Source organism: Neoarius graeffei, chromosome 9, assembly GCF_027579695.1.
Source record: "Neoarius graeffei isolate fNeoGra1 chromosome 9, fNeoGra1.pri, whole genome shotgun sequence".
Taxonomy (NCBI): domain Eukaryota; kingdom Metazoa; phylum Chordata; class Actinopteri; order Siluriformes; family Ariidae; genus Neoarius; species Neoarius graeffei.
In genome coordinates, this window is record NC_083577.1 from 64,604,202 (window position 1) to 64,624,958 (window position 20,757).

Consider the following 20,757-nt stretch of genomic DNA (forward strand, 5'->3'; position numbering starts at 1 on the left):
TTAGAGTCACCAGTTAACCTAACCTGCATGTCTTTGGACTGTGGGGGAAACCGGAGCACCCGGAGGAAACCCACGCGGACACGGGGAGAACATGCAAACTCCGCACAGAAAGGCCCTCGCCGGCCCCGGGGCTCGAACCCAGGACCTTCTTGCTGTGAGGCGACAGCGCCAACCACTACACCACCGTGCCGCCCAACTTATTTACTTATAACACAAATTGTACTTGATATTTTTTACGCAAAGGATCATCACACCAAATACTTATTTTGTTTCCTTTATTCCTGTTTACTGCTCTTTATTGTATTTTTAATGTAGAAATGTTTAACTTCATTATTTTTGAAGGCATCTTTGCTCATCATTTCTTTGCATGCTGTAAAGTGTGTGTGTGTGAGAGAGAGAGAGAGAGAGAGAACTTTAAGTAAACAATTGTAAACATATTTACAGTGCTGTAAATATGCAATATCTTACATAGTATTAAATAACACATAGTCCAGTACACTTGCTCATTTAGCTGATGCTTTTTTTTTTAAGTAGCTTACAATTGATGCAGGTAAGGGTCTTGGGAGCTTGACAGTGTAGGGGTTTGAACACACAATTTTCTGATCACAAAAGCTTAACCATTGAGCCCTCACAGCTATAGCCACTAGCTGACATTGGTTCAACCACTTCTACCACCACTAAAAGTGGTTAAGCCCCTTTAACCCTCAGCTTAGGTGTATTCTGCATCAGTTGTAAGTCACTTTTTAAAGCATCAGCCCACTCAAATGTACTGGATTATGTGTTGTTTTGTATCATGTAAGATATTACAGTGGCAGCCCTGCTGCCAGTAAATTACAAAATGTACAGGTTTTTTTTAGTGCAACATTATCAGAATGTATCATAATTATTTTATTAGTAGTAGTCATATTGCCTATTCCCTTATTTGACTGGTCATTTTAATTATCCATCCATTATCCATAACCACTTATCCTGTGCAGGGTCGCGGGCAAGCTAGAGCCTATCCCAGCTGTCTATGGGCGAGAGGCGGGGTACACCCTGGACAAGTCACCAGGTCATCGCAGGGCTGACACATAGAGACAAACAACCATTCACACTCACATTCACACCTACGGTCAATTTAGAGCCACCAATTAGCCTAACCTGCATGTCTTTGGACTGTGGGGGAAACCGGAGCACCCGGCGGAAACCCACACAGACATGGGGAGAACATACAAACTCCACACAGAAAGGTCCTCACCAGCCACTGGGCTTGAACCCAAAGCCCTCTTGCTGGGAGGCGACAGTGCTAACCACTACACCACTGTGCTGCCTTCATTTTAATCAGTCAATTGTATATGGGTTTAATCCAAGGCAAGGGCACTGACACAACCCCATACCATGACAGACCCTGACTTTTGGACTTGTTGCTGTAACAGTCTGGATGATCCTTTTCGTCTTTGGCCCGAAGCACACAGCAGCCATTTCTTCCAAAAAAGATCTGTAATACTGATTCATCTGACAACAATACACATTTCCACTGTGTGATGGTCCATCCCAGATGCCTCCATATCCAGAGAAGTCAACAGCTCTTCTGGACACAGTTAACATAAGGCATCTTTTTTACACAGTAAAGTTTTAACTGGCATTTGTGGATGTAACTCTGTATCGTAGTGCCTGATAATGGTTTGCCAAAGTAATCCCGAGCTCATGTGGTTATATCAGCTATAGATGAATGATGGTTCTTGATGCAGTGCCATCTGAGGGATGAGAGATCACGAGTGTTCAGTTCAGGCTTGCGACTTGCCCTTTAAACACAGAAATTCCTCCAGATTCCTTGAATCATTTAATGATATTATGCACTGTAGAGGGTGAAATATCCAAATCTTTTCCTATCTTTCTTTGACGAACATCATTTTTAAACATTTCAATAATTTTCTCATGTATTTGTTGACAAACTGGAGATCCTCAACCCATTTTTGCTCCTCAAACACTAGGCCTTTCCTGGAGACTGTTTTTTTTTTTTTTTTTTAAATCAGATCATGATTACAATCATCTGTTGACATTGCCTGTTTCAAATCACATCATTATTTAATTAGTTTACCTCATTACTGCCCCGTTCCAACTTGTTTTGGAATGTGTTGCAGACCTGAAACACAGGAATGGATGTATAATAACAAATGAAATGAAGTTGACCAGATAAAACATAAAATATCCCGGGTTCATACTGTCGGCAATGAAATACAAGTCAAAGTAAATTTAGATAGACTATCACTACTTTCTTTTTTTTTTTTAATTTGGATTTTCCATACCATACCAACTTTTTCTGATTTGGGGTTGTAGGTTAATAAAAATGCAGTATGAGTACACAGGAAAAGTGGCCCATTAATTAATAATCTAGAAAGTAGCTCTGACATTTTGTAAAGGTCATGAAAAATATCAATATGGCACAGGGGTTCTGCTGAAAGTAATGCAATCTTCAGCTGACGCTCAAATTCTTTTTCCATATTAAACATAATCTCACCTCACTGATGCCACAACACACCTACCATTAGCGCATAACCTGCACTTAAGGATTGAAGGTCAAAATATTTTCAAGGTTTGTTCACTTTGTTTAGTTTTATTTTGTTTTATTGGTGAAGTAAGCACATACTTTATATGGTAGAAGTCAATAAGTGACATACACATTGCATTATTGCTGTAGATAAACACACTAATTCCTGCCACTTTTCTCTGTGCCCTTTTTAATAAACACTTAATTTGATGGGAGTGTCAGCATGTCCTGCAAATGTCACAGCCACGGTTTCCATCTTCCATCATTTATAAAAGAGCTCGGTGGATCCTCTAAGGGTGAATTCAAATTTCTCAAGACTGAGGAGGAGTGCAAGAGGAGGAGGGGAGAATTTCCAGATGAAAAGACATCTTCACCTAGCTAAGAGTATATGAAAATCGATCGTCAAGCTCGTAAGGTTTACAGGAAGGAGGATCTGTAGATAGTCTGAAAAAGGACTGCTAACAGTGGACAAGTGTTCAGCTTAAAATTAAGAAGTGTGGACAGTGTATTAAAAATGGATTCCAAATGTCTATCAGGTTTAATTAAGAACCAAAACATGTGACACATCTGTTGGTATGAACAGGTTGGACATTTCTTTTTCCCCCACAGATTTTTTATTTAAATTTTCGTATAGAATACAGCTGCAGAGCTTCATATCATTATGAAGTATAGTATAAAGTAGCTGCATTACAATAAACAGAATCAGAGGCGATTCTAGAGTCTGTTGTGGCCCCAAGCAAAAATTTCCAGGGGGCCCTTCTGACCAGTGTTCATCACCAATATATTATAAATAATCTGACACCAACGAAAAATGTATGAAACCAAAGTTTTTTTTAAAATTCCAAATGTGAAAATACAATGGTAAAGAACAATAAAAACAAAATAAATAAGCCCTCGGGCCCCGACTCTCGGGGGGCCCCTGGGCCAAAGCAGTTGCCTGCCTTGCCTGTTCACAAGCTGCGTGTCTGAACAGAATGAATACAAACAACAACAACAACAAAATGCTCCTAATTCTAACACATGGCAATCTATATCAAATGAGAAAAATTTGCAAAAATCAAACATTTAGAAGAAAATAAAAATAAGAAAAGTTATATAAGCTCAGAGCTGCAGTGTTACTGTCCACACATACCCACACAATCAATCATTCTCTTCTTCATCTGTTAAATCTAAATCCTTAACATAATTAATGAAGGGTGTCCATATGCCCTCAAATGTCCATCCTTTAATATGCAAGTTATCTTTTCTAATGGTAAAGTTGACAACATTTGGTTTATCCATCCATCCATCCATCCATCCATCCATCAACCGTAACTGCTTATCCTGTGCAGGGTCGCAGGCAAGATCCCAGCTGACTATGAGCGAGAGGCGGGGTACACCCTGGACAAGTCGCAGGGCTGACACAGAGACAAACAACCATTCAATTAATGAAGGGTGTCCATATGCCCTCAAATGTCCATCCTTTAATATGCAAGTTATCTTTTCTAATGGTAAAGTTGACAACATTTGGTTTATCCATCCATCCATCCATCAACTGTAACCGCTTATCCTGTGCAGGGTCGCAGGCAAGATCCCAGCTGACTATGGGCGAGAGGCGGGTTACACCCTGGACAAGTCGCAGGGCTGACACAGAGACAAACAACCATTCAATTAATGAAGGGTGTCCATATGCCCTCAAATGTCCATCCTTTAATATGCAAGTTATCTTTTCTAATGGTAAAGTTGACAACATTTGGTTTATCCATCCATCCATCCATCCATCCATCAACCGTAACCGCTTATCCTGTGCAAGGTCGCAGGCAAGATCCCAGCTGACTATGGGCGAGAGGCGGGGTACACCCTGGACAAGTCGCAGGGCTGACACAGAGACAAACAACCATTCAATTAATGAAGGATGTCCATATGCCCTCAAATGTCCATCCTTTAATATGCAAGTTATCTTTTCTAATGGTAAAGTTGACAACATTTGGTTTATCCATCCATCCATCCATCAACTGTAACCGCTTATCCTGTGCAGGGTCGCAGGCAAGATCCCAGCTGACTATGGGCGAGAGGCGGGGTACACCCTGGACAAGTCGCAGGGCTGACACAGAGACAAACAACCATTCACACTCACATTCACACCTACGGTCAATTTAGAGCCACCAATTAGCCTAATCTGCATGTCTTTGGACTGTGGGGGAAACCGGAGCACCGGAGGAAACCCATGCAGACACGGGGAGAACATGCAAACTCCACACAGAAAGGCCCCCATCAGCCACTGGGCTTGAACCCAGGACCTTCTTGCTGAGGCGACAGTGCTAACCACTACACCACCATGCCACCCTGTTTTTGCCATTGTTTGATACTTGGTCTATGAGTTGATAGTTGATAGTCCATAACAGCACAATACATTTTTTTTGCATTAATCAAGCTGAGATCTATAAATGCTTGCTTGTTTTTACGATGTTTTCCTGGATGTAAACCCAACAGGAAATGTTTGGGATCCAATAAAATTTGTTTTGAGATAATCTTTTCAATGCCTGCTCTTACCTCTTCCCAGAATTTTTTAATTTCCCTACACTGCCATATACAATGAGAAAGTGTTCCTTTGGATTCTGTACAATTTGTGCATATATCTGGCATGTTTTTGTTGTATTTATTCAATTTCGCTGGTGTCACATAAGTCCGCTTTTGCCATTTGTACTGGGTTAATTTGAGGCATGTATTGATAAATTTAGTGTGAGCTTTGGTACAGGCAGGTCGGACATTTTGACAGATATCTGCTATCTGGCCTGGCACAGGTAAACAATGTCAACTAATTAAAGATGCATTAAGATAGATAAAGTAGGAACAACAGGAAGCATTTGCTCTTTCCAAGAAACCTTGGGCGGCACAGTGGTGTAGTGGTTAGCATTGTTGCCTCACAGCAAGAAGGTCCTGGGGTCGAGCCCGGTGGCCAATGAGGGCCTTTCTGTGTGGAGTTTGCATGCTCTCCCCGTGTCCATGTGGGTTTCCTCCGGGTGCTCCGGTTTCCTCCACAGTCCAAAAACATGCAGGTTAGGCTAATTGGTGGCTCTAAATTGACTGTGAGTGTGAATGGTTGTCTGTGTCTATGTGTCAGCCCTGTGATGATCTGGTGACTTGTCCAGGGTGTACCCTGCCTCTTGCCCGTAGTCAGCTGGGATAGGCTCCAGCTTGCCTGCGACCCTGCACAGGATAAGCGGCTACAGATAATGGAGAGGTGGATATTTTACTCCTTTTCCATATGTTGACACAGTTCCCTGATGTCTTAATGAAATAACTGTGAGATGCTTTGGTCAAAATACCGAAAGGATAAATTGCTACAGCACAATTCTCACCCTGTCTAAACAGCCCTGTTCAAAATGGCTGATTTCTCATTCTCAATGATAATTAGCCACTGCTCACTCCACCCCTTCCTCCGCCCTGCTAATCAGCTAGCACTTTCCTCATGAACCTTCAGTCGCAAAGGTAGTTCTCAAGCCATGCTATGAGTAGAGATACTCAGATAAGTGGGTGGCATAATTCTAACAAGCTTGTGACGTAGAAAGACGAGCCAAATCTGAACAGGTTGTTGAAGCACATGTTTTCTGAAACAGGCAGCCCAACAGAAACTAACGGGGTTGTCTGATTTCAGAGTTTGTGGGTTGGTAGGCTCTCCAGATACCCAAATGTATATGCAGAAAAACTGAGTTTTCCATCATATATCCCCTTTAAATGAGACATAATAGAGTCCTGCTTGGTCCAGCAGTCCAGCAGAGGGCGATAAATAGCCAGAGTTGGAACGTGCCATGCAGTGGTGTAGTGGTTAGCACTGTCACCTCACAGGAAGAAGGTTCTGGGTTTGAGCCCAGCGGCCGACGAGGGCCTTTCTGTGTGGAGTTTGCATGTTCTCCCTGTGTCTGTGTGGGTTTCCTCCTGGTGCTCCAGTTTCCCCCACAGTCCAAAGACATGCAGGTTAGGTTAAATGGTGACTCTAAATTGACCGTAGGTGTGAATGTGAATGGTTGTCTGTGTCCAGGGTGTACCCCACCTCTCGCCCATAGTCAGCTGGGATAGGCTCCAGCTTGCCTGCAACCCTGTAGGACAGGATGAGCGGCTACAGATAATGGATGGATGGGGATGGATGGAAAGTGCCATGCAGTTCACTAATACATTGTCCTGGTGCTAGAGGGGGTTTCTAGTGTTCTTATCTGATTTCTGCTCTAGCCCATCTGATTAATTCATCTCATGAAGACTGGACAAACAAACAAACATATATATATATATATATATATATATATATATATATATATGAGTGATTCCACGCTTATGTGTACTGAAATGAGGACATGAACTTATTTTTAAAAATTCACCTAAAACCATTTCTTTTTTTACCATCAGGTCACAAAACATGTAATCTTTAATGAATGATATGTTAAAAGATAACTTTAATTTTCTGAGATGTAATAAAAACATATTTATATGCCAAAGTCAAGCCTATGAGTTCCAAAATGATGTCTGTTACATTACTTCTGTTACGATTGTCCATCTCGCGTCTGTTACAAATTAATTACAATCTAGCTATATACCATGTTAATCTTATTGAAAGAATGTGTATGTTTATTCTACTACACATGTTTATTAATTATATTTGCTAAAACATCACCTTCCTATGTTTCAAAAAGTAATTCTACATTGTTAAAATTGAGAATATATATGTCCACAACACTTCTGTTACGTTCTGACTTTGGCATATAAATATGTTTTTATTACATCTCAGAAAATTAAAGTTATCTTTTAACATATCATTCATTAAAGATTACATGTTTTGTGACCTGATGGTAAAAAAAAGAAATGGTTTTAGGTGAATTTTTAAAAATAAGTTCATGTCCCCATTTCAGTACCCATAAGCGTGGAATCACTCATATATATATATATATATATATATATATATATATATATATATATATATATATAGGGTGGCATGGTGGTGTAGTGGTTAGCGCTGTCGCCTCACAGCAAGAAGGTCCGGGTTCGAGCCCTGTGGCCGGCGAGGGCCTTTCTGTGTGGAGTTTGCATGTTCTCCCCATGTCCGCGTGGGTTTCCTCCTGGTGGTCCGGTTTCCCCCACAGTCCAAAGACATGCAGGTTAGGTTAACTGGTGACTCTAAATTGATCGTAGGTGTGAATGTGAGTGTGAATGGTTGTCTGTGTCTATGTGTCAGCCCTGTGACGACCTGGCGACTTGTCCAGGGTGTACCCCGCCTTTCGCCTGTAGTCAGCTGGGATAGGCTCCAGCTTGCCTGCGACCCTGTAGAACAGGATAAAGCGGCTAGAGATAATGACATTAGATGAGATATATATATAGGGCGGCATGGTGGTGTAGTGGTTAGCGCTGTCGCCTCACAGCAAGAAGGTCCAGGTTCGAGCCCCATGGTCGGCGAGGGCCTTTCTCTGCAGAGTTTGCATGTTCTCCCCGTGTCCGCGTGGGTTTCATCCGGGTGCTCCGGTTTCCCCCACAGTCCAAAGACATGCAGGTTAGGTTAACTGGTGACTCTAAATTGACCGTGAGTGTGAATGGTTGTCTGTGTCTATGTGTCAGCCCTGTGACGACCTGGCGACTTGTCCAGGGTGTACCCTGCCTTTCGCCCGTAGTCAGCTGGGATAGGCTCCAGCTTGCCTGCGACCCTGTAGATCAGGATAAAGCAGCTACAGATAATGAGATGAGATGAGATGAGATATATATAAAACAAAGCATGCAAGACAAAAAAAAAGAAGGACACAAGATTGATTTGATCAGTTCATATGTGTTAAAGGGTCATGTCTGACATGTGCATCTGTCAAGTGCATTATGCCAATATTTCCACTAGGTGATGCCATTTACCCAAGTACTAAACACACGTGGCTTATTATGGGCATGCATTTGTTCTTAAGAGCAGTTCTGTCATTATCACAACTGATATCAGGTATTATTATTTCTGTTGTGTTTCTTATTAATGCATGGCGTCTTGGATTATATTATGCAGCAGAGAGAGAGAGAGAGAGAGAGAGAGAGAGAGATTGACAGAAGAATCCACCAATCAGAGATGGCGAAGTGAACCGCAGACTGGGCTGAAGCCTAAATGGATCAGTATTTCCTACGTAGGCTCACTCTACTGTGTTCAAAAGAACGCATTGTACACTCTACATAGTGCACTACATGTGAAACAGGAAGCAATTTGGATTTCGACTTGATTTTACTGTGGAACAAAACCCAAGCCTGCCTCTCTTCGTCCTGATCTCACACACGCATCAGTGGAGAGAGAGAGAGAGAGAGAGATTGGGCTGCGACCATCCACCATACATTACACTTCATCAGAGCAGGGGTTAGTGCAAAAGAACAAACAAGGCACCAAGATAGGGGATCAAGGGGTCATGGCTGGTTTTCTGGTCTGGTTTTGGAACGAAAGGTTTTGGCTTCCTCATAATGTGACCTGGGCCGACTTAAAAAACACTGAGGAGTCCACGTTCCCGCAGGCAGAGGATCTGTATGTGGCGTGTCCACTGGCCTTCTTCATCTTCATCATCCGACTCGTGTTTGAAAGGTAAGAGTACTACACCATCCCCATCAGAATAATCCCACTGCTGAAGGCTTTTCTGCGCAGTCTTCCAGAGTAAGCGTGTGTGTGTGGGATAGTCACAGGTCCTTCTGTTCCAGGAGACACGCTGCCACATGCTGAGACACTGACAGCCCTGAGATCTGATCTATCCCCTTCTCCCAGGGCTCTGAAAGCTGTCTGCGAGGAAATTCTCGACAGACTGTCACTCATAAACCTACCAAACTCTAGTTTTCCTTTGTTGTTGTACTATCAAGAGATACTTTTGTATCTTTTTAGAATACTTTTGTATCTTTTAGTCTGTATTTCTATCTCTATCCCTTTTTAAAACGCATGTAAGGTGCTGTACATAATTGCACCACTGATGTACTTTTTTCTCATCTCATGTCATTATCTCTAGCCGCTTTATCCTGTTCTACAGGGTCGCAGGCAAGCTGGAGCCTATCCCAGCTGACTACGGCCGAAAGGCGGGGTACACCCTGGACAAGTCGCCAGGTCATCACAGGGCTGACACATAGACACAGACAACCATTCACACTCACATTCACACCTACGGTCAATTTAGAGTCACCAGTTAACCTAACCTGCATGTCTTTGGACTGTGGGGGAAACCGGAGCACCCGGAGGAAACCCACGGGGAGAACATGCAAACTCCACACAGAAAGGCCCTCGCCGGCCACGGGGCTCGAACCCGGACCTTCTTGCTGTGAGGCGACAGCGCTAACCACTACACCACCTGTACTTTTTTCTTTAAAAAAAAAGCTTTACTCTGGGATCTAATTAAAGGTTCACTATGCATCTTCCTAGGTAAAAGGAATGCAAAAGATGTCCCCTTGAGGAGGGGATCTCAAACTTTTTCCAGCCAGGGACTGTAAAATAAATCCCACATACCTCCTTCAACTATACTCATTATTCTGGAACTTTCCATGCGTTCATTTTCTATACCGCATACCTGTTGTGGGTCATGGGTGAGCTAGAACCAATCCAAGTTGACATTGGGTGAAATGTGGGGCGCACCCTAGACAGGTCACCAGTGTATGGGACGGACAGACGGTCAGCCAGCCAGCCTCACTCACGCTCACGGGCAATTTTAGAGTAGCCAGCTCACCTAATGGAGGAAACCCAGACAGGCATCCAGGCCCCAGTTGACCAGCAGGTTCGAACCCAGAACCTTCTTGTAACAGTGCTAATCACTGCACTGTCACAAATGTATTAATTTAATAATGATACAGGGACTGTAAAATAAATCCCACATACCTCCTTTAACTATACTCATTATTCTGACAATTTTTCAAGCCATAGATAGAACTTTCCACACATTCATTTTCTATGCCACATACCTGTTGTGGGTCATGGGTGAGCTAGAACCAATCCCAGTTGACATTGGGTAAGACATGGGGCACACCCTGGACAGGTCACCAATGTATGGGACGGACGGTCAGTCAGCCAGCCTCACTCACACTCGCAGGCAATTTTAGAGTAGCCAGCTCACCTAATGGAGGAAACCCAGACAGGCATCCAGGCCCCAGTTGACCAGCAGGTTCGAACCCAGAACCTTCTTGTAACCGTGCTAGTCACTGCACTGTCACAAATGTATTAATTTAATAATGATAGGTGGTTGTGTCAGCTTACGCCACTGTAGGGTGCCTGGGCTCTACTTTACAGACTCATGGCTGGCTTTCTGGTGTGGTTTTGGAATGGGAGGTTTTGGCTTCCTCATAATGTGACTGCACTGACCCCTTTTCTTCTTTGCCTGTCCAGCGTGTTTTGGGTTGAGTCCCTTTCCTAGGGTTTCTTGGTGAGTAAGGACACAGTGAGTAGCCAGTTAGCTGAACTACATATCTTTTAGATTGTGGGGGAAACCCACACAGAAACAGTAAGAACATGCAAACTCCACACAGAAAGGCCCTCGTCGGCTGTGAGGTTCGAACCCAGAATATTCTTGCCATGAGGCAACAGTGCTAACCACTGCACCACCATGCCACCCTAGTACTGCCCCAGTGACGAGGAAAAGTATGTCCGAAAGTCTTTATGTCTCGGAGTGGATTGATGGCTTAATTTTGCTGGTCTTAGTGAAATATTTACTACTTTGTTTTTGTTTGTTTGTTTGTTTGTTTTTTTGACCAACCTTCAGCTGTTTTTTTTTTTTTTGTCAGTGTTGTTTCTTTGTCATTCAAGGATTGTTTAACCCAAATAGCATATCAAACCCCACACACCTCATTTTTTGTCTGTAGGACGAGGAACCGTAAGCCTTCCAGCCTTCCTCTTAAAGGGCATATTCTGGACCAATTTCGTGTTTTTGGTTTTTTTTATATGAAAGTATGTCCCTTTACACACTCATCCAGAAAGGTAATTTTGCACAAGGCCATCTGTCTACAGCAGAAAAAAATAAAATAACAAAACGCGTCTGGAAAAATCCCAAGGGAGTCTGGAGCCAGATTCGTGACGTCACCTGCGGAAGCGCCAGCAGGCTGCGCGAGCTTTGCACGGTTTCACTGCACAGCCTGTGTAGACCAAGCGCTCCCATTTCTCTCTCATTGTCCGGTCTTTTGGGAAACGATGAGTACTAATCCCATCAAGATCTGTGTTGCTACACCCTCCTACGATACATCTGTTAACCATTTTAATAATTACGCGATAACGTTGAAGAAATGTGCAGAAAACCACCAGGTTGTTTTCTCATAAACAAACCAGCGCTGACATAGGATTCAGAAGGAGGCGTCCCGCAGATGACGTCACGAAAATCAGTGTTTGCCGGGAAATCCAAATGGCAAAGTTTTTTCAGAGGCGGACCAATTTGCCTCAAATGGCTTGATTTCAACTGAATTTTTCTGGTATTGCGCAAGGTAAAAAAAAATTGCACAAAATGCAAAATGTGATGGATATTTGACCAAAATTTAATATAAAATAGGAGAATGACATTGATCTTGCTCCTGAATTTACCCGTAATATGCACTTTAATATATCTGTGTTTACTTTGTAGCAGAGCAGCAAAGTTGTGTCTGATTAAAGCTATACTTTATCTATGACTAAAAGGTGTGCACAAATGAAGGTATTTATTTATGATACTGGTTTGTAAAGCAGTAGCCTTTGCACTGGCGTCATTTAAATAGCAATTAATATCTTTGCGTGTAAATAGTAGGTGTTCTATGGGACAGTAATGTGATGTGATTCATCAAATTTTGCGTTCTCTATGATCAAGCATTTGCTAAAAAATCTCCATGCTCTGACATGAATAACCTAATGCATCCTTCATTCGTCAGCAGAAAAGATACATACTGGGAGTTTCTTATCCATATACTTCTATTATCCCCTGCTGGTCAAAAGGCCCGAAGGGGGATTGTCATGGCGATTTCCATCTGTCCATCCCGGGAAGGGTGCTCACCTTCTGAAATAAACTCCTCTCACAATTTTTGGAGGAATTTCACGAAACTTGGCAGGATTCTTTGTTATATGTCAGTAATATGCATATTGCAATTTTGTTAAATTCAGTCACATTTTACCAGAGTTACAGCCCTTGATTAACAAAATTATACTTTGACAATTTCATGAGAGTGTTTTCTCCTTCTGAAATCAACTCCTCTCACAATTTGTGGAGGAATTTCACCAAACTTGGCAAAAGGCTTCGTTATAGGACACTTGTACGCATATTGAAATTTCGTTTAATTTGGGCAAATTTTACCAGAGTTACAGCCCTTGATTATTAACAAACTTGTACTTTTTGACAATTTCATCAAGGTGTGCTTGCTTTCTGAAATCAACTTCCCTCACAATTTTTATTATCCCCCGTTGGCTGAAAGGCCCGAAGGGGGATCATGTTGTGGCGATGTCCGTCCGCCCGTCCGAGGAAGGGTACTCACCTTCTGAAATCAACTCCTCTCACAATTTTTGGAGAAATTTCATGAAACTTGACAGGATTCTTTGTTATATGTCGACAATACGCATATTGCAATTTTGTTCAATTCAGTCACATTTTACCAGAGTTATGGCGTAGTTGCCAGTGGGGGATATTGTGCTCTCAGAGCACTCTTGTTTTGTTTGTCACAAAATTAGCTTGTAGGGAAAGAGTAATAGGGGTGTTATGGCGATGCAGTGTCACCTGGATGGATGGAAGAAGTATTAAATGAGTATCAGGGTATGTCTCATGCATTTGTTGACTTCAGTTTTCATCGTGCAGTGAAATTTCTCACTCATTGAGTTACTGAGTACAGAATTTTTGTTCAAGGCATCATCCTTTGGCTCATACCCCATTCATTGAATTGTGGGTCTTTTTTTTAACTGCAAAAATACAGTTTTTATTTATTTATTTAATGCAAAAAAAGGACTATTGTGAAAAATGAATTTACGTTAATTGCAGGATTTATCAAAAAGTCTAAAGGTTGATGTCATTGTTTCTGTAGTATGTATGTATGTATGTATGTATGTATGTATATATGTATTTAGTTTTAAAATACTGCAGCCCAGGGTTCAAGGTCTCAAAGGACCAGCTGATCAGTCACGATGCTTAAGTCAGGGGTTCTTAAAGGGTTTGTTTTGTTTGGGTTTTTTGTTTTTTCCTGCCAGGAACACATAATTGTAGGATAAAACTGATGAACCACCTTGGTACACACACATTTTATCACATAACTCACCATTCAAATATCGGGCTCATTATTTAAGTGATATTAAATAATATTGAACAGTTATTCGACGAAGTCGAGTTGTATATGAGCGGATAGTACGCGCCTCATCGGCTATAAGCCATGTATGACAAGATTGAGTGGAATAACTTTTTTTTCTATTCACATTCACTGGATTTTTGAGAAATGGAGCATTTTTATTTTTTGCAAATCCAATAAATAAATAAAAACTTTATACAAAACGTCTGACAAAATAATTTCTGCTTAGAATGTAAACAAACTGGCAAATGACGTTAGTAATTTGTGAAATTCTATAATAATTCTTGAAAAATAAAAGATATGGTCTTACCATCAAATACTTTTTTTTTTAATTCCACTTTTTTTTTTTTAAATTTTTAATTTCATCCTCAGTTGGTTCAGCAACATACTCCGCCATTTTGTTTTTCTCTCCTCATGCTATATGAGCTGATACTGTAGTAGTACAGTAGCCAGTCCGAACACACGATTGCTCATATCCAGTGAATGTGTGTAGAATAATTAATAATATTCTGGCTATTTATTAAAAAAGCAGTTTAGTCCTACAATATTTTACCAGTAATATACTTTAGGTCCGAGTTGACCTTTATTTATAGCCCTTCTTATTCCTAGGTTAAAGTCATGCAATTCTATTGACCAGTCAAATAGGTTAATAATTGTAAACACGCAACAATAAATAGATGTCACTAGAACAAAAAAAAAAAATCATAAACACCCTGGTTGTGCTTCACACACCCCTCTTCCCTGAGTCCGGCTCCAAAACTAACATTCTTAAACGATTGTTATCCTTATTTCTCAGAGTTTGCTTTGATTTGCTAAAAGTCTTTTATATCTAAATACTTTTGGCAATGAAAAAAATATGTGCTCCGTGTGCAGAAGGTCTGTTATTCTTATCCATCCCTCCTGCTTTTCTCCCTCAAATTTTGGCTGGTCTCATGTGTAGCCACCTGCAGCTCAACTATCCTCAGATTTGGTTCTTTACGGGTTAGTTGGACTGTGGCGAAACGGGCGTGTGTGTATTCCCACTGCAGACTGATATACACTGTGCAATTGTGTTGCGTTATAAATAACCACCCACTGTTTTCCAAACACCGATTAATCGTAGTGCAAGTATAAAAGAATCTTTAATGGCACGTGTCCATGTTACTGCATAGTTGTTCTGCATTTTGTGTTATTTTGCTCATTTGAACTGATCAGAATACTTTTCTGAATTTGTTTGACAAGTGTGTGTAGACATACAAGTATGATTTGTAGCATCTACTTCTGCATTGAATGTATTGTGGCTTTATTAGCAGCTACTTCCTCACTGTCTGGTTTCTGATGTGCTTCATGCTGCCATACTTGGTTATGTTCTTTCTCTTTTGATGGAGGAAAGGAAAATGTTTTCCGTTTGTATTTGTGAGCCGTAAGTAGGGCCAGATATTCCCTCGTTGTAAATGGAAAAAGGTCCTCCTTTCTGCAAAGATAGCAGGGTCTTTAAATTCACTGGAGGTAGTATGCAGTAATGTTGAGTTTAATGTTTATAAATGCACAAGACCAACACCGATCTTCCTCTGACACATGACCCATACAGTAGATGTCTGTTCCGATGAAACAAAATGCTTTTTAAAAAAGCTCACCAGAAGCTTAACAATATTGTCTTTTTGTTGTTGTTGTCAGGTTCATTGCAAGACCATGTGCTCTGGGACTGAAAATCCAAGCGAACGGGCCTCGGAAGGCTCAAACAAATGCCATTTTGGAGAAGGTCTTCACTGCTATCACTATGGTATGCAGAGTTTCTCTTTCACCATAGCCAACTTGATTTGTTTTTTAGGGTTAGCCTTCTGTCTATTGAACAAGGCAATGAAAGATGAATCTCTTTAAAGGAAATACGCAGAACCTTTATTTTTAAATACATTTCTGAGTGGCTAGTATCTCCATCCTTGACTCTTGTATGCTGCATAAATGGGAATAAAAAAAAAATATATATATGAGTGATTCCACGCTTATGGGTACTGAAATGGGGACATGAACTTATTTTTAAAAATTCACCTAAAACCATTTCTTTTTTTACCATCAGGTCACAAAACATGTAATCTTTAATGAATGATATGTTAAAAGATAACTTTAATTTTCTGAGATGTAATAAAAACATATTTATATGCCAAAGTCAGAACGTAACAGAAGTGTTGTGGACATATATATTCTCAATTTTAACAATGTAGAATTACTTTTTGAAACATAGGAAGGTGATGTTTTAGCAAATATAATTAATAAACATGTGTAGTAGAATAAACATACACATTCTTTCAATAAGATTAACATGGTATATAGCTAGATTGTAATTAATTTGTAACAGACGCGAGATGGACAATCGTAACAGAAGTAATGTAACAGACATCATTTTGGAACTCATAGGCTTGACTTTGGCATATAAATATGTTTTTATTACATCTCAGAAAATTAAAGTTATCTTTTAACACATCATTCATTAAAGATTACATGTTTTGTGACCTGATGGTAAAAAAAGAAATGGTTTTAGGTGAATTTTTAAAAATAAGTTCATGTCCCCATTTCAGTACCCATAAGCATGGAATCACTCATATATATATTTTTGAGAGTTAAAATCGACCGCAAAGTTGGCGTTCGAGCTGCCCCGCTGAGCCAGCCAGCCCTGAGTGCGTGACGTCACAGCAGTAACCGGTTTTAAGGCCGAGGCCTTTTACAGCTATAGACCAAAGTCATATAAATAAAAATTTATGGTGAAAGTAAGAAATACCGTTACCGGCTTGCTCAACTAAGACTGATTTGACTTCATTGATTGTGGGTTGACTCTCATTAAAACAGGATAGGTGTTATAACTTATGCAATATACATGTGCATGCATGCATTTTCACTGATAAAATGTAAAAGGCTAATTAAATAATCAGATGAACTGAGACAATCCCATTCTGAAGCAAATTAAATAATCTTATACCGGTAACTTAATGCACAATACAAGTTACATGTATTAATCTAAATGCAGGTAAACAACGTGTGGGCTTTTTTTGTTGTTTTATATCCAAATAAGAGTCGGAGCTTACCCATTTGTGTTCTCACGTCTTGAAGGCCGACCTCGTGATTGATTGTTTTGAAACAATCTGACTTTCAGTTGTTCGTTCAGTTCTCCGTTCATTTGCTTCTTCCACATAAGGGCGAGATATTGCTGCTAAGGCAAGCATATCCAGCGGAGAAATCTGACGACTGGGCCACTCATTCTCCATTTTCTCCATACTGAGTACTCCGCCATTGCTGCTCGGCTGTTTGAACATTCTTGGGCCATGAATGCAACGTAAATCCACCTTCTGTCATGTTGCTGCACCCACCAGCAACACATCTACGTGGCATGGTGATAAATTGGCTCAAAATGGAGGATTGGAGTTGCAATCAGCTCTGTGTTTTAGTATAGCGGAAATGGCGATGAGACCGATCGACTTCCTGCTGTGACGTCACAGATGTCAAGGACATTCACCCAGACCACTACCTATATGAATCATTTTAATCGTAAAAATTACTATATTAGATTTATTGTTAACGCTTAAAACTATTCCTGTGCCATTCTTGAGGTCTCAAGGCATTTATAAACAAAAAGTGAGACCATGGTTCTGCATATATGCTTTAAACATTTGTAAGTAGTTATTTATTACAAAGCATATAACTATGCATGGCGCCTCATTTATCAGTTATATGTGTGCAATAATTCCAAGCAGATTTGCAAAAGTTTGTCTTGCTGATTTTCTTCGTACTCACATAGGCATGTTGTTGAATTTCAAGCAACCAGAAATTACCAAGCATGCTCACAACACAGCTGATTAGCTCATCTGGCCATAAGGCCGATGAGCTGTTACCGTGGCGTGGCATCCGTCCGTTGTCCGTCATCCACAATTCCATTAAGTCATATCTGCTCTGTCAATTCTCCACACATTTCCATTCCGATTGTTTTGTTTGAAAGAACTCCTCACTCCGCACAAAACTTGGTGGTTGTTTTATCAATTTTTTTGCTAACGAGTTAGTAATTATCTCCTCTCTCATTTCTCGTCCGATTTCAGTTGTGATTGATGTTTTGGGTAGATCTTCTGTTGAGGAACAAAACTTTGGTCATTTGTTTGATTTTCCTGTTGTAAACAATTTGTTTACAACTCTTGTTTTATCTCCTCCCTCAGTTATCAGTGGATTTCAGTTCTGATTGTTTTGCTTGAAAGAACTAGTCCTTCTGTACAAAACTCGGACATTGTATTGTCAAATTTTTGCTAATTAGGTTACCTTAACAAACTTTCTTCTGACTAGAATTGTATCTCCTCTCTCATTTATCACACAAATTCAGTTGTGATCGATGTTTTGGGTAGATTTCCCTTGGGGAACAAAATTTTATGTTGATGTTCCTGCTGTAAATAATTTGTCGCGGAGGTTGGTCCTTTCTCACATTGTCACATTTCAGTTCTGTTTGTTTTGGTAGTCATGGTTGTTTTGATGGCAGGTCATATGGGCTACTATGTCCTTGACCTTCTGGTTAACTCATCTGGCCATAAGGCTAATGAGCTGTTGCCATGGCCCGGCATCCGTCGTCCACAGTTCAGTTAAATCGTATCTCCTCTGTCAATTCTCCACAGATTTCCGTTCCGATTGTTTTGTTTGAAAGAACTCCTCACTCAGCACAAAACTTGGTTGTTGTTTTGTCAACTTTTTTGCTCACGAGTTAGTAATTAGGCCAAATGAATGAATTTTCCAGGCCTCTCACTAGAATTTTTAATCTCCTCTCTCATTTCTCGTCTGATTCCAGTTCTGATCTATGTTGTAGGTAGATCTTCCCTTGAGGAACAAAACTTGGTCGTTTGTTTGATTTTTCCTGTTGTAAAGAATTTGTTTACAACTTTTGCTTATTTTCAGTCAAATCATATCTCCTCCCTCAATTCTCAATGGATTTGAGTTCTGATCGTTTCATTTGAAAGAACTAGTCTTTCTGTACAACAATTGGTCATTTTGTCAATTTTTTGCTAACGAACTGCTAATTAGGTCAACTTAACACATTTTCTTCTGACTAGAATTGTATCACCTCTCATTTATCATGTGAATTCAGTTGTGATCGATGTTTTGGGTAGATTTCCTTTGGGGAACAAAATTTAGTCCTTTGTTGATGTTCCTGTTGTAAATAATTTGTCGTGGAGGTCGGTCCTCTCTCACACGGTCACATTTCAGTTCTGTTTGATGTTTTGGTAGTCGTGGTTGTTTTGATGGCAGGCCAGATGAGCTACTACGTCCTTGATGTTCTTGTTTGCATTTGGTGCTGCCCACAAAACTCCATGAAAGGCAAACAGAGCTGAACATGACGAAATGACGACTAAATGGCAAAAGAGCACCTCTTGAGTACGCCAAGTTCACTAAATCATCCAGTAATGCAGCTCAGCCATTGCAGACTCATACTGCCCCCCCCGTGTGGGTCTTGTGTGTTCATTTATGAATTTCTTTTGGATCGCTTTCTTTTGACTCATTAATATGAACCGACCAAGTTTCACAAAACGTTCATGTGTGTTGAAACAAATAAGCTTTTTAAACTCTACAGCCTGGGTGCGATTTGCTGGGGGGGGATGGTGGGGATCATCCCCCCCCCCTCTGGTTTTTATCTCTGCTGAAAAAAAATCCTCGGGGACAACCCCGTCAATAAAACAAACAAACCAAAAAAAAAGTTGACATGACAGGCATGTTGTGACACAGTTTTCTATGGTCTACATTGCACTCGCTTTCAAAATGACCCAAAGTGGCAGCTTTGATGTTCACGAACGTCCCCAGCAAATAGATACATTGTAGATAATAACAATATCCAGAGTGTGAACGTGGATTTAGCGCCATGAATCACATCCTTACTGATGAGTGCAACAGAATGAATGTATCCACACTGAACAGCCTTCTTTTCCTCGCTGTCAATGGGTCAGACGTGCGTTCCTTCCCTGCTGAGAAATTCGCAGAAATGTGGATTAAAGAAGGGCGAAACGCGGCGGATAGCGCACCGACGGGAAAGCAGAAAAGGCCACATGAACTGCGCCATCAGAGCAAACTGTTCATTTAGTATTCATGTATTTTAGTGATTTTCGAGTCACTGTCCATTTAATCCGGAGGGAGAGAAACATCACAGCAACGCGACAAGCAATGCGAACTTTGTTGTGTTAGTGTTCATGTATTTAATCAGAGAGATCGGAAGATGAATTTACTATCTCTGGTTTAGTGTTCGTTTTCATTTAGTGTTATTCATTTGATATCATTGGATGTTATTGAGCTGTTAGCCTATTGTTACCTTAATTTTGTGACGTTTCATGATTAAAAAAAAAAACATCCCCCCTTCTGGTTTTTTGACAAATCGCACCCTGTCTACAGCCTTATTGCATTTACATACAGTGGTGCTTGAAAGTTTGTGAACCCTTTAGAATTTTCTATATTTCTGCATAAATATGACCTAAAACATCATCAGATTTTCACACAAGTCCTAAAAGTAGATAAAGAGAACCCAGTGAAACAAATGAGACAAAAATATTATACTTGCTCATTTATTTATTGAGGAGAATGATCCAATATTACATATCTGTGAGTGGCAAAAGTATGTGAACCTCTGGGATTAGCAGTTAATTTGAAGGTGAAATTAGAGTCAGGTGTTTTCAATCAATGGGATGACAATCAGGTGTGAGTGGGCACCCTGTTTTATTTAAAGAACAGGGATCTATCAAAGTCTGATCTTCACAACACACGTTTATGGAAATATATCATGGCACGAAAAAAGGAGATTTCTGAGGACCTCAGAAAAAGCGTTGTTGATGCTCATCAGGCTGGAAAAGGTTACAAAACCATCTCTAAAGAATTTGGACTCCACCAATCCACAGTCAGACAAATTGTGTACAAATGAAGGAAATTCAAGACCATTGTTACTCTCCCCAGGAGTGGTCGACCAACAAAGATCACTTCAAGAGCAAGGCGTGTAATAGTCGGCA

General features: G+C 40.6%; 1 protein-coding gene across 2 annotated transcripts in view; it reads left to right on the top strand.

The window, feature by feature from the left end:
• The first annotated feature begins 8,789 nt into the window (after window positions 1-8,789).
• cers6 (ceramide synthase 6) overlaps window positions 8,790-20,757 on the top strand; it is an 85,747-nt gene continuing 73,779 nt past the window's right edge. For both annotated transcript variants that reach the window (XM_060930089.1, XM_060930090.1), the window contains exons 1-2: window positions 8,790-9,095; window positions 15,422-15,527. In XM_060930089.1, the coding sequence (XP_060786072.1) occupies window positions 8,926-9,095; window positions 15,422-15,527 (276 nt within the window). In that variant the 5' untranslated portion in view covers window positions 8,790-8,925. The remainder of the gene's footprint in view (window positions 9,096-15,421; window positions 15,528-20,757) is intronic.